The sequence below is a fragment of the Thunnus albacares genome, chromosome 10, assembly GCF_914725855.1.
Source record: "Thunnus albacares chromosome 10, fThuAlb1.1, whole genome shotgun sequence".
NCBI classification, from domain to species: domain Eukaryota; kingdom Metazoa; phylum Chordata; class Actinopteri; order Scombriformes; family Scombridae; genus Thunnus; species Thunnus albacares.
In genome coordinates, this window is record NC_058115.1 from 27,817,688 (window position 1) to 27,832,789 (window position 15,102).

General features: G+C 39.1%; 1 protein-coding gene across 2 annotated transcripts; it reads right to left on the reverse strand.

Moving 5' to 3' along the window:
* Positions 1-10,255: 10,255 nt before the first annotated feature.
* ccna2 (cyclin A2) lies at positions 10,256-14,481 on the reverse strand. 2 transcript variants are annotated; one of them, XM_044364269.1, is made up of 9 exons: positions 14,375-14,481; positions 13,817-14,256; positions 12,690-12,954; positions 12,411-12,517; positions 12,070-12,293; positions 11,570-11,774; positions 11,280-11,393; positions 10,993-11,126; positions 10,256-10,838 (listed from the first exon to the last, which is right to left on the reverse strand). In XM_044364269.1, exons 2-9 carry the CDS (start codon positions 14,030-14,032, stop codon positions 10,787-10,789), a joined length of 1,317 nt encoding a protein of 438 aa, XP_044220204.1. In that variant the 5' UTR covers positions 14,033-14,256; positions 14,375-14,481; the 3' UTR covers positions 10,256-10,786. The 2 variants fall into 2 exon arrangements, with proteins under 2 accessions (XP_044220204.1, XP_044220205.1); XM_044364270.1 differs by having other exon boundaries at positions 13,817-14,096; positions 14,375-14,470.
* Between the last annotated feature and the right edge of the window lie 621 nt (positions 14,482-15,102).

Here is a 15,102-nt window from a genome sequence, read left to right on the forward strand (position 1 = left end):
AGATCAAATGTACTCACCAATTGTATTAGCTCCCTAAAGTGAAACAAGTTTATCTTCTTACCAACAGGTGTCTGTCTTCTTTCTCCTCACAGGTGATCTGTGGCTCCAGAAGAGGCTCTTTTACTTTCTGTCCTTTAAAAGTGGCTCCTCTGGAGGCTGCACTGTTGCAGAGGAAAGCTGACAAGAGACACTTCCTCATCCGCATGCAGTGTTATCTTTCACTTGCTGTCAGTCAAACAGGAGCTCATGACCTCATGCATTCAGCTGGTTTTATGTGACCTTCAAAAAATGTGCCAAGAGTTAAATATTTCTCCACATGTTAAGTGTCCCCAGGATCCAAATGGTTATTGGAGGCTATTTTCAAGAAGTTATCATCCTTTCAAGCAGTGTTTCTCATATAGTAAATTACAGTTAATGAGAAATAGTTTCCATAGACAACAATCAACCTCTAAAGTGAATGATAATTCTGGATAGTACAGTAACAGGAAGCATTAATTGTACAGATGAAAAATAAATCCAAAGGGATAATAAAAACATCACACAAACACAACCTGCCTTACATTATGTTTTTGTTAACAGTCAATATACATTATATTTGTTTTTAATAGGTTATTTTCCTGAAATGCTTTATTTATTATGCAAAAACATAGATGATATATATTTGGGCCTCATCAGTGGTGGGAGAAGTGTTCAAATCTTCATAGAAATAGCAATAATGCAGTAAAAATACTTAGTTACAGGTCCAGCCCTGAAAATGCTATTCAAGTTGAAGTACGTTATTGGATTATTATTACTGATGCCTTCATGTATAAGTAGCATTTTACTGTTGTAGTTGGTCAATGTGATACTAATTTATTTAAGTATTTTATATACGTTTTGGGTAGTTTAATGTATAACAATGCATCATATTTTATAAGCTCATCATATGTCTTGTTTGTAAGTAAAAGTATAAAGTGGCATGAAATAGAAATACTCGAGTGCAAGTACTTCAAATTTGATCCTTTACTTAAGTAAAAGTGACAATATCACAATGTAAAAGTACCCAATTACAAGTGAAAGTCCTGTATTAAAATCCTACTTAAGTAAAAATGCAACTATTATTAGCTAAATTAATTAAAAGTACTTGTTTGCAGAAAATCTGCCCTTATGACTGATGTGTTAAATGAATTAAATACTTTACATTGTTAATACTGAAGCATCAGTTTGTATAAAGCAGCATGTTACTGTTGTAGCTGCTGGAGGTGGAGTTAGTTTGAACTACTTTATATACAGTTTGCTAGTTTAGTCCAGTGCTTCCCAACCTAGGGGACCCCATCAAATTGTCATAATATGAGGGGATGTGAGATAATTAATGGGGGAGAAAAGCAGTAAAAACTAGGCTCTGATATATCTGGATTCATATTTCAGACTTCTCCCTAATTGATTTTTTGTGAAATATTGGTGAGTTTGACCTCATTAGGCCTTGACCAGTTATTTATTTGAAAACATGGGAGAAGTTTAGAGGGGAAATGAGTAAAGGAACCGAAACAACACATTGATTTTATGTAAAGGAGTCAAAAGCCAAAACATTTTGGGAACCACTGGTTTAATCTTTAACGATGAAGTGTAATTTATAAGATCATCATATTTTATTTAATGTAAAATTTTTATCTGAAAAGTAATAAGTAACTAAAGCTGTTACATAAATATTGCAGAGTGAAAAGTACAATATTTCCCTCTGAATTGTAGTGGAGTAGAGGTATTAAGTTGTATACAATTAAAATACTCAAGTAAAGTACAAGTTCCTCAAAACTGTACCTATAAGTACAGAATATGAGTAAATGTACTCAGTTACTTTCCACCACTGGGACTTTAATGACATTCTGTAAGCAAATGTCTGAAGGTGATGAATAACATTAGTCTAATTAGTTCAGTGCATGAGTCAGTCTGTGAAAGAGGGTGTCATTATTTTGCATAATTTATCATTTTAAAATGAAACTTTATTTAACATAGTATTTTTTAATTAGGTAGTGTTTCTCTTTTGCCCTCTATATGGTTCACTTTGAGATTCATGCTCTTCATTTCTGAAGAAAGCATATTCTCGCGTGATTAATCTGGGGAAAACGCGTGTTATGGCAAACAGGAGACAGACAGGAGATGCTTGACGCCCGATAAGAGCGAAGGAATCGATGGAGCGAAGCGCTATGGTGCAGCTCGCATATCATCATTGCTGTCCTCTTCCCTGCAAACCTTAATTAAAGCGAGCACTTGTGAGAAGATGAGAGTGTGAGTACCATCTCATGGGTTATCCAGTTACGGATGCTTGCCGGTTCATCTCACAGCCTCACAGACTGATGAGAAGACAATTTCCTTTAAATGCAAATAAACAAGTGCACTCGCCGCTAATAATCAACTCATCAGATTAAATGAAGATTTTTTAATCAGTCTGTTAGTCCATCTAGGCATGTAGCCTGAACAAGATGAGCAGATCATGTACTGCCTTGGATATTCAATATAAATATCACTCTGATATTCAGTATCAGAGTGCAGACCTGCAATTTTCTACTTCTAAACTCAGATAAAACTGAAGTTATTGTGCTTGGCCCTAAACACCTTAGAAACACATTATCTAATGATATAACTACTCATTACCCTGGCCTCCAGCACCACCGTAAGGAATCTGGGAGTTATCTTTGATCAGGATACGTCCTTTAACTCCCACATAAATCAAATTTCAAGGACTGCCTTTTTTCACTTACGTAATATTGCAAAAATCAGGCACATCCTGTCCCAAAAGGATGCAGAAAAACTAGACCACGCATTTGTTGCTTCCGGGCTGGATTATTGCAATTTCTTATTATCAGGCTGCCCTAACAAGTCTCTAAAGACTCTCCAGCTGATCCAGAATGCAGCTGCACATGTACTAACAAAAACTAGACAAAGATCATATTTCTCCCATTTTAGCTTCGCTACATTGGCTTCCTGTAAAACCTAATTTACAAAGCCCCTAATGGTCAGGCACCATCATATCTTGAAGAGCTCAAAGTACCGCAGTACCCCACTAGAACACTGCGCTCCGAGAATGCAGGCTTACTGGTGGTTCCTACAGTCTTTAAAAGTAGTATGGGAGGCAGTATGGTCACCTATCAGGCTCCTCTCCTGTGGAACCATCTTCTAGATTGGGTCCAGGGAGGCAGACACCCTCTCTACGTTTAAGAGTGGGCTTAAAACTTTCCTTTTTGATAAAACTTATAGTTAGGGCCGGCCAGGCTCACCTTGGACCAGCCACTAGTTATGCTGCTATAGGCCTAGACTGCCAGGGAACTTCCCATAATGTACTGAGCTCCTCTCTCCTCCTCCTCCTCTCCATCTGTATGCATTCATGTAACATCAATGCATGTTACTAACTTGGCTTCTTTCCCAGGGTTTTTTGTGCTTTCTCATCTCGCAGGAAACCCAAGCCTTCGCGGTCCTTTACAGTCCTGTTGGTGTCCTTCCTCGGCTATTGCTGCTGTTATTATTATAATTATTACAATTATTATTATAATTGTTGTTATTCTGTCAGAACCCATCAATTTCTCTCCAGAAATACTCAGTATGTTTTTCAACAAGTCATTATGGTAAGTGTAATTATTTCTCTGGTAATAAGATTTGAAGACTTACAGCTTTGATGTCTGCCCTGTGGGCGTTGATTGACAGCTGTGATTGACAGTTCGCTCACCTGCTGCTCTCCCCTGCTCCAGGGCTTGCATTGAATTGGACTTTTGGAGCTTCTGTTTAAGAATAAAAAGTAATTTTTCTCCAGACATGCAGTTCTTCTGTGTTTGTTTTTCAGGAGCTGCGCTAACAAGACCCACACAGGATGCTGTCACACAATATTTCACTATGGTTAATGTGAATTGATTAGGATACCAGCCCTGTTATCACAATTTTGCTAAAGTCCTTAGTGGACGTACATGGAGATACTAGCAGAGAGAGCCAGAGTGCAGTTATTAGTTACTGTTATTGCCACTTGTTATGATTGATTGATAGCTCTTTTTTATTCTGTTTCTGCACTTTGTGATGTGCCTGGGTCAGATATATGACCAAAATTATCTTTTTATGTAAAAAGTGAAACAATTAACATTGCTATCTTTTAACTACATTAATTTGCATTTGTTTAAAATTTGTCACAAAAAAGCTAAAAAAAAAAAAAAAAAGGGGGGGGGTATTAAATAGGCTGCTGAAAATGTCTAGTCCATCTACATTTCCTGGTTTTAAAATCTGCCCCAGTTGAATTTGTAATTAAATAAATGTAATCTTATACAGTTTATAGTTTATATGCAGTCCTTACAATTCCATGACAGCTTGGCAAATCCCATCTGCTGAGAAAGACCATGATGAGAAGATGATGGTTTTATGATGTGTGCTACTGGTTTTTATTGTGTGTTGTTTTTGACTGTGTTATTACTCTCTGCTTTGGTAATTTATTGTTGAACTGCAGTGCAGAGTCCAGGACAAATTTCTCCATGGGGACAAACAAAGTACATCTTGATCTTGATATGATAGAAAGCTCAGGAAAAGCTACTGAACAGACCTTGTAAGTGAGATTGTTTTGTCAGCATTTCAAAAGTCCAGAATAAACTTGGAACTTCAATTTTGTTTTGATATGAAAAAAAGCAGCACATATGCTTTCAAGATTTATAAGACAAGCCGGGGAGCCTGCAAAACTGCTGACTGTTGCTTTCACTTCCAGCTATCATCCCTGAGTTGTCAGTTTTAAAACTGAATCACTGTGAGATTTTAATTCATGAGCAGAGCGCCACGGGACAGCGTGGTATACAGAGCTGCGGACAGCTCAATTTGTCAGGCGCTGACTGACAGACAATAAGCCCTATCATCAATCAGAGGTCTCCCCTGCCACCACTGATCGCCTCTGTTCGCTATCTTCTTCTATGTCGAGGGCAGATATTATTGAATGCAGATGACTCCATTTTGACAAATATTAACCGACCTTACGGACCTTTTGAGAATATACGTGAAAATCACATCATAATATCTGAGGCAGTTTTATGAGGCTGACTGAGAATGATATTTACCATTTCCAGTGAATTTTCCTGACATAAAGAATCAAGAATGTAGCTTGAGACTGAAGATGTGAGTGTTTTTTTTACTGATATGACAACAAGGAACAATACTGTAGTCCCATTGTGGCCAATTTGAATGACCGTCACATTCAGGTAGGAAACTCTACCTGCAAGATTAGCATTGCCTACTGTCACATAAATTAGGTAGCATTATCAGCAACAACAGTGCCTACTTAGATCTGGTAGGGTAGTTAGCTAGCCTAATTGCCCATTAGCTACTTTAGATTGGGTTAGAGTTAGGATCAAGTATAAAACCTTAACATTCGAAGCTTCAGTCAACTGGATTAACCCAGTTGGATTTTATGAAATATGGTTAGCTTATTTGCTGTCTTGCTTAGAGTTAGATGATTGATACCGTTCTCACATCCGCGATTTATGACTATATGGGGCATGGATGTAAAAGAGAATCAGGATGTATTATAAGAGCTGGATACTTGACTAAAAATGGCGTCCATTCAGTCCTATAGGAATAGCTCGGCTGGCACATATGCTAAAAAAAATTTCTAGCTTCCGGTTTTGCTTCTCCGTTGTGTGGCCCACTGAATATGCGCAGTAGTGTTTCCCACGCTGGCCCCGCCTGCCAGTTCCCGCTCAGCCCATAGACTTTACATTGTTATGACATCACAGATTTTTAAATTGGCTTTTTTCAGCACAAGGAAAGTTTTACAAATATAAAACCCATATGGATCAAAAGTTCATAATAGAAAGAGTCATAACTGACGTTGTTTGCAGTTCAAGGTATCCTGTTAACAGTTTTACAGACATCTCTTTTAAAGTGGTGGTCTATGGGGAAAATGCCTTTTGGGCTGCAGGGGGATTTTTCACTGCAATACTGCAAGTGACCACTGGGAAAAATTGGCTGCAAGGCTGAGCAGTAGTGCCCTATCCAGCTCTTATTATGCATCCATGGATACGGTGCTGCCGCTCAGGCTTGCTGCCAAATCTTCCAGCTTTTTTCCAGTGAAAAAAACATTTTCCCCATAGACCATGTCATATTTATTCCATACAAAACCCTAAATGTAAAAACGACAAGTAGCAGACCTAGCTGTCTATTTTGCAAGTCTGTCTTCGCACAGCATTATTATTTAACAGACAGAGTGGTATCAGTCTTCTCATCTAAATGTAGACAAGATAGCAAGTAAGCGTATATTCCTCTGCTATTATGCTTTAGTGGTACATATTTCCAAACAACTGTGCAAATAATCTGATACCAAAATACACGCAATAAACCTGGCTGCCTAGTCAGTTTGATACAGTGATCCATTCTTGAGCTCAGTTTAAGTCTGTGGGGAATTGCTGATATGACAAATACTTGTGCCCCACCTTACTTTGACCACAGATAATTGACACCAAAATCTATACATTCCATAGACAAAGGTACCAACGTCACCATTACCATTGAATTGAAGGCTAATTGGCAGCATTCTTCAGCAACATAAGGTAGGTCTGGCAATTAGCACTTTATATATGGTTTTCAAAGTAACACATAATGAACAATTTTATATAGAGGCACAATTATCTATGCCCAAATTATATGTGAATAAATAGAAAAATTTCAAATTAAAATGTCACAAGGGGAAAAAATCAACATATACCAACCAAACATTACTGTGTTAATGAAAAGAAACAGGGAAACATTTTCATCATTCAGTGGTAATTTAGTTACATCATGTTTGTCCTTTTCAAGTGTTTTTTAAACTTATATAAAAATGTTCAAAACAACTACCATAAAAAATAGCTGCAAACCATGATTGGTTTTTTTTTCTCCTGCTCAGAGGCATAATTTACCTTGATTTATCTTTTATTATCTCCAAGCAGGTCTCCTCGTTATACCCTCGTTATACCCGTCTCACTCTCAAAAATGCAACCAAAGCCCAGAAACTGGATACAGATAATGAGGCTGGCTGAGCGTTTTTGTTGTTGTCATTCCTTATCTTCATATCTCTCACCACATCCCGTACAGTCTGCAGAGGTTGCAGGAAGCTCCAACATATGTCACTCATTTCATGTTTGGTTCCATTTATACTAGACCTGCACCTGTGTTGTTTTCAGAGACATTACAGCACTGTCTTTATCAGAGGAGGATGATAGAGGCCACCAGTGCCAGAGGACAGCTCTCAGCCAGACAACAGCTCTCATTAATCTTCAGGTTTCTTGCTGAAGGGAGAAGACAAGTGAGCTGTTAAATTTGAAATAACCTGTGTGCAGACCTATTGTAGGGAATTCAAAAAAATGTATTGATTGGAAACAGGGGAGAGGCAGTGAAGTTTCCAGACAAAGCATTAAGAATTTGTGAGAGAAAATGTTGAAAGGAATAGTTTGACATTTTGGAAAATACACTCATTCACTGTCTTAACAAGAGTTCAATGAGAAGATTGATACCACTAGGTGAATATGAAGCTGGAGCCACCAGCTGGTTAGCTTAGCTTAGCACAAAGACTGGAAACAAGGGGAAATAGCTAGTCTGTCTAACTGTAATGGAATTTGATGTTTTCATACAGATTAAACAAAGGAGATGTGTTAAATTAGTGAGCTTTAGAGGTGCTGGTTGCTGAATTTTCTTACATTTGGACAGAGCCAAGCTAGCTGTTTCCCTCTGTTTCCAATCTTTATGCTAAGCTAAGCTAACCGGCTGTTCGCTCCAGCTTCATATAGAACGTATAGACACAGTGTTCTCAGCAAGAGAACAAATATTAAGTGCATTTCCCAAAATATCCAACTATTCTCTTAACAGCAGCTACAAAAACAACAAAATATAGATGCCTCTAAATGAAAAGACTAAGTAGATTACATAAAAGGGGGAAAAACATGTCTTGTGCAACTATTTTCATCGTTTTGACTTAGTCTAATGGCTTTTCCCCAGTGGAAATATGCCAGAGTTTATGCCCTCCAGTAATGTTAACAATGCCAACGCCTCACAAGCACTCTGTTTGAACTGTGGGTGTTTGTGTTATTGTGTTGCTGTATTGAGGTGTAATTAACACACTTCCCTCAGGGCTAAGAGGCTATTGATTCCCCTTAGACTATTCAATCAAACACAGCCTGGCCTCCTCCGACTAATCATTGAAGAAAAAAAAATGAAACACACAAAGTCAAACTGAGAGAAATACTCTTCAGGTTCAACACATGCCCTTTCCTGTGTATGGTAACCACTTGTAAATACCTGAGAAATATCAAACACTATTAAACTGGTGAACTCTTGAACAGTTGATATTAGCCGTTTGCCTCAAGGGTCCCATTTACTTTGTCCCCTGACATGGACACACGAGTTGAGAGACCAATTGGCACACAGAGCTCCTTTCATATTTTTCATCAGCGGCATATTCTCAATATCCCCCCTGCCAATTCACCAATGAGATGAGAGAGGTGCAAATTGCTCTCTTGAATCCATTGCTTTAATCAGCGTGAATAAAGATGCAGATTTAATTTTGGCTTGTGCTTTTACTCAGCAATTTAAAGCTTGGCTGTGTTAATTTGTCGGCGAGATGAAAAGAAATAGATGTTGCATAAGAAAAAAAGAACAATATTTTAATTACTCAGAACATAGATGACTCCCTGTTTCATGCTTGTCTGAGAAATATGATGCTGTAGCAACATATAAAGATGTTAAAAGAATAGACAGTGGTTTCTATAAACAAGAACATGAGCTTTTATTATATAATGAGGAGATATAAGCACTTGAGTCCATAACAAATCATTTTTTAAAGTCATTTCCTTACATGAATCTGCAAAGGCACATTCACGCACTCCCATAAGCCTCAGTCCTGGCTGCGTTTTGGCTGAATTGTCCCATTTTTCACAACACATGCTGTAACCTCTGATCAAGGCAAGGCTGTCTGAACGAGCGGACAGGCTGCAGTGTGGATTTCGCCACCGAGTTGCTGAGCTGCTTGAGGAGCATCCAGAGAAGAAGCATCATGAGCATCAGGAGCCCGAGCAGCATCCCCAGGTACAAAGTCAGGTTCCAGCCCCAGCCCAGTGCCAGGGGCATCGAGGTGGACGCCACCAAAAATTTTCTGGGGGCAGGCATGGGGTCAGGCAGCAACCCACCCTTCCCCACCTCTTCTAAAATGCTCTTCCCCCACACTTGTATCTTCTCAGGGGTTAAACAGATGCAAAACAGGTATCCAACTGGTTTGACTATGTTATAGAATTCCCATCTGCTTCCATAGTGTAATCCTTCAGTTAGTCAGAGGTGAGTGCTGTCAGTGATGAAGCAAACCTGTTGAGAGTCTGCATGGTCTTTGAGCTGCTCATTCTCCTGAGATGAAATGGTGAAAATCTTTCTGCAGCTGAGCTGTGCTTCCCCCTCTCCTGTCAGACTCCTCGCACAAAGCCAGCCTCCCCATTTATCATGAGAGGGGGGGAAGAGAGGGAGAGGCACTTTCAACGCCATTGGCTGCCTTTACTTCATTTTCCACAGAGAACATCAAATCACTGATGTATGGGAAGTAGGAAATGTCAATACTACTCTGTCATATACTAATTAGTAGACAGAAAATGGCAGTCTTTGTTTGCCACGTTGATTCACATGTCATCCACTTGAAATTAGATGCAATAAAGCAGTTTTGGGTAAGTGGCTTGAACATATCAGCTGAGGCAAACTATGCAACTGCCATGATTTCCAAGAGTCTCCCTCAAATTGAATTTCTTGCTCATATCAGTACTTTACTGATGCTCAGTCACCCTTCAAATACCTTATAAAATTTACTTCAAGTATTTTTTTTTGCCTTTTCCTCCTATAGATCTGTTCCTTAACTTCCCTGCCTTTGTTTTATGCAAATACTTTGTGTGGACAACTGCAAAGAGCAATTTTTTTTTTTACTCAAATCATTATGGTTGTTCAATGATAACCCATGAGTTAAATTTAAAGCTTTATACCAGTTTGATGGCATAACTCCTGAGCCTGATTTTAATCTCAACCACAGATTATGGAGCCTAATATACACTAGTGCACCTAAGAAACAAGATGAACCATACACCCTTTTAACTATTCCTATGAAAATCAGGGTGTGTACAGATGTTGACCACCAACACTGTTTTCTCACTTTTGAAGGTTCCCTTTTTCTTATGCATTGAACAAACTTGTAGAGGAGCAAAACTAGTCCTCTGCTGCCCCCATGTGTCCAGTGTGACCACAAAGACAGAAATAAAATCTTTAAATGAATTTTATTTACAAGAGCCATATTTTACAGTGCAGAAGATGCCTGGAAAATCTGTTGACTTCCCAGAGACCCATGTAATGAGACAGCTGACTCCATGACAGACAAAAACTTTAATCTGTATCCCACAAGGCCAAATATTTGTAAGGTTACACCTTTCAAAAAAGGCAAACCAGCAACAATAACTGCTTAGGAGAAAACTCAACCCTTAAAAAAGTGGAAAAGCTGGAGTTAAAGGTTTTCTGGGTTTGAGTACCTTCACAGGTCTAATGAGACACTGTAGATGAAAGCAGCAAGTTTACAGAGTGGTGATAAAGACCTGTCTGATTAAAAGTCAAACCATTAAAACTGCCTGATTAACCAACTGTATCATTTAGTATATTAAAAAAAAGCACAATTAAAAAAAATCTAAACATCTGCGCTACTCCAAGAAGAGCAGGTTATGTTATTTGAAATTGTGGCACATCATTTAAAAAACAACGACAGGGCGTACAAGTCTTCATGGACAAGGGGACGCAGTCAGTTCAACATCAATGTCGAGGGAGCTTCGATGAGGGAAACTTCATGGTACCTGCGAACAAAACAAGCGCTTTAGAACATTTGCCAGACAGGACATTCATGTCATGTTAGTCCAAAGCCACCAAGAAAGTTCTATGGAAAATATAACCTCTAGGAACAGTTCTGAAGACAAGAAATGCATTTGTCAAGTTTATTAGCCTACTTACTTGGAGCCCTTGTACTTCTCCCTGACAGACTGCTGGGCGTGTTGAGCAACGTTGAGGTAAGTTCGGTGCAGATCCTCGATGCAGGGCATCAGATCTTCCAGGGAGTAGCCAGTCATCTCTATCAAGGACTTGGGCTGGAGAGAAGACAAGAGTCAGTTTTCATTCTGGGGGACACTTGTTACAGTCCTTAAAATCTTGATCATCCTCAGGGAGATACAGATGAGAAAATATAGACTTTAAAGCAAATTCAAATAAGGTAAATTCTAATTATTCTTCCTCAAACTTACCCATGAGCCACCAGACACTGTGTGGTTGGCCAGGGTGTAGGCTGCAGCAGCTGTTTGTGATGGCAGGTACTTCAAGAAAGGATCTGAGTCAACCAGGCTGAGCTCCCCGAAGTACTGAAAACAGACAAGATTGAGTTATATGCAATTCGAGAAATAATGCTCATGATTTTTCAGGTTAAGTGCAAGATTTGAGTGAGATCTTTGCTTTAAAAAAAAAAAACAAACACTTTTCATATGCATCCAAATTGCAAAGCCAATTTAAGTTTTGAAATAAGTTACTGCATGCTCACCATTGCCAAGCTCTCCACCTTTTTGTTAACAGACTGCTGGAGGAAGTACTGGGTGAGAAACTGGTTGATGGTTGGCGCTGCCAGATCAAAGGACAGCACTTTAAGCACCAGATGCTCCATTCTTAACACCTGCTTCTTGGTGTAAGTGTCGTCAGTGATGTAAACAAACTCTGCCACCTCAGGGGGGTAGATTTCTTCGAATTTCCTGCATTTGGAAGAGAGTTAAATAGTGAGTAAGCAGCAGAAACCCAGTCTAACATTTACTTTGTGTAAACGATAAACTTGTCAGCAATTTGGTTCAGCAATACATTTGCTCATTTTTCAACATTAGTAGCCAATGCTGTACAGGTCCGGCGGGAAAAAAAAAAAAAAAGGCTGTATGTTTTGTGTGATCATCTTTCAAGTAAGCAAATTATAAGACAGTCTTGGGAATTAATGTAAAGTCAGACAGTTTGATGTCTAGAGTACCTTTAAGAAAAAAAACTGAACTAAATACTCACGAAGCCAACAGCATAGCGGCAGTCCCAACCAGCTGAAGCTTCCCCCTCAGGACAGACATTGAAGAGAGGAATCGATCGATGTAGTTGACAGCAAGATAAAGTGTCTCATTCTGAAGCTTGTACTCTTCTCCGACCTCGACCAGCCAGTCCACCAGGATGGCCCTCATGCAGTTTGTGATGTCAGGTTGCTTCTTCATGTAGCCTGCCTTAGGCCTGCTTTTAACCTGTGGGGTAACACTATGTTAGTAGGAATCCTTTTACAGACAAGTGTCTCTCACACACACCAGATACTCAATGTGTTTCTAGTCAAGATTTTAAATTCACTTGTCTCAATGTCTCACCTCCATTTCCCTCAGATATGTGTGGATTTCAGCAGCATACTCTGGGACTTCATTTACATTGACAGGTTTCTCCTCCCCCTCAACCACAGACATGTCCATGGGAGAGTCTGAGCGAAGGAAAGTTAACATTTAGTGCAAGGAAAATCTTGTTTGCAGCCTTAATTTCAGGCAGGGAAATCAAACAAAATCCTGGTGGTATTTAATAGATGTGTTCTGATTGCAAGTGTCAGAAATAAGACAATTTCTGAACATTAAACATGTCAAGTATTCATAACCTACCAAAACTGACATCCATTGCTGATGGAATATCAATTGTGGCCAGGGGCTGTCGAAGCCGTGCCACAGCATTGTCAATTGCCAGGGGAGAATCCTCAGAGATGGACTTTGATTTGACAGCTTCGACCACCGGCTGCCGCTGCTTCTTGGTGCATGCGCCATCAGGCTCATCCACGTGGATCTGGAAAGCAGGCTGCTTGGAGGATGGTTTCTCAAAGCAGCTTTTGCCAGAGTCTTCATTTTTACAGGACAAAGGCTGTGATGACTCCTGGAAGCACAACACAAGGTCAGATCTTTGGCCCACAAAACAAGGGAAATTTTTGCATTAAGATGGGATAAAAAGACAAATATTACCATGCTGGTACTATAATGCAATATTGAATAAAAGAGGGTTCAAGATTCATGAGATTTAATTGTCACATGCACAGTAAAGCAGGTGGCAAGACTGATGTGAAATTTGGCTTCTTCAAGCTCTAGTTCCATTTAATATACAAGATATTTGCAATTACAAAAAAAGAGGGAAGATTGAGACAAATTATACTGAAATATAAGGCAACAGAAAAACTGCAATAATGATAAAAAAAAGCACCAAGCTGTGTGGGAAATAAAGGTAATTTATGGTGTGTTTAATGCATGTGGGATAAATAAATCTAAGTTTGCACCTAGTTTTTTTTGGAAACCTGCAACAATAGATGTCTCAGAAATAGAGAGCACTTGTATTCGATACAAGATGTATTCACAACTGTCAGTGAGGAGGGCGGGAGAAGCTCTTTTACACAAAAGATACTGAAAAATCACGGGACAAGCTGGTGAGTTTGTCTAATTAAATAATAAAAGGAGCTGAATAGAACAATGAGATCATAAAGTATTACACAAATGGAGATATTAAAATGGCGGACACCCGGATAACAGAAGTAGCTGTGTTTAAATGAAGATTGCAAGCTTGTAATAGAGTGTACAAGAATATAAATGAAGGTTAAAATTGGCAGAAAAGTAGCTATATCCCAACATTTGAGTTAAGTGATAACTGAAGTTTCTTTCCTCCAAAACTGACAATGGCACACAGGCATCCTTAGCAAACACTAGCTGCAGCCAGGCGAGCTACTTAGCATTGTCAAACCCAAACCGACCTGTTTCGTGCCGCGCAGGTTCTGAGTTTTGCTCCGCTGGTTGTTCTGCAGGGCTCCCAGGACGGTTCTGGCGGCGGCTTGTTTCGGTGGAAGGTTTTCTTGGTTCTCAGCAGCAACAGCTCGGGGTTTTATGGAGCCTCTCAGTCTTGATAGCATGTTTTCTTGGTTGTGGAAGTCGCTCGCCGCGCTTCCCTGTCCTCTGTTAGCTCCTGACATGTTTCCCCTCAAAACAAAAAAAAAATGCCCTCTCTCCACGTGAAGATACTACAGCTGGTGTGTGCTGTTGTGTGATATAAAAAACAAACACGTAAAAAGCGTGTTTAAGCTGCAAGAGATCAGACTATTATATCGAGGCTAGTGAACGTTACGTTAAGTTAGCTGCTACCGTTCACAGTCAAAACTAAGCTGTTGAGATGGCAACGACACTCGGAACTGCGAGGCTAAAAAAAACAAAGCAGACAAAAAGAAAAATGCACAACTGGAGGCACGATATCGACAATCAGAACATGTGATTTTTCTTAAGTCGCCATATTCGAAAATTTAGAAATGACTACCAACCTGCAGGGACGCTCGCTAGCCTCGGTCCATCTATACAGAGACACGGAGAGATGTTGCTTTCTCTCAGTTCAAGTAGCCCGCGAGGATTGAAACGGACCAATCACAGACCGCACAGGCAGTGACGTACTAGAAATACGGGAGGCGAGAGGGTACAAAGTTCGCATAATTACAAATTCAAAACCGGTTTGACATATTTGAATGTAAAGTCGTAGTATGGACAAACGTTACACAGGAGGAACAGCTGTACCGACACAGACAGTACAAACAAGTGCCCGTGCTGCAGTTTGAAGTGCTCTTAACCATATATGATTCGAAATAAAATAACAACAATAATAAAAAACCTAAAAACTTTCTATCCAGGAAGGCTTTTTCATCTCAACTCTTAATATTATTTTCTTTATGTTGTGTGTTCTATGTTATTAATACTGTGGCACTTTGATGTGCCATACTATGACAGAAAAGTGTGGTATATATAAAATGTATTATTATTATTAAAAGCATTATTGACAAGACAACATACTCAAAGTTTCCATCAAATTTAAGTTAATTTTGGTGTTTTTTGAATTAACAAATTTCCCATTCAAGTAGCTTTTAAACTTTCCATCAGCTGCCTCAACTGATGAATCAAAAGATCTCATTTTTCATTTTTTTTTTTTTAAAAAAAGCTTGTTGACTACAATATGGGAAGCTTTCTATAGTAGTTATAATATAAAAACATACATTCCATG

Coding starts and splice junctions, on each gene's coding strand:
- ccna2 (XM_044364269.1), bottom strand. CDS start 14,032: ATGTCAGGAGCTAACAGAGGACAGGGAAGCGCGGCGAGCGACTTCCAC. Junction 12,955..13,816: donor ACCTGCGCGGCACGAAACAG/GTCGGTTTGGGT, acceptor TTGTGCTTCCAG/GAGTCATCACAGCCTTTGTC. Junction 12,518..12,689: donor AGCAATGGATGTCAGTTTTG/GTAGGTTATGAA, acceptor TCCTTCGCTCAG/ACTCTCCCATGGACATGTCT.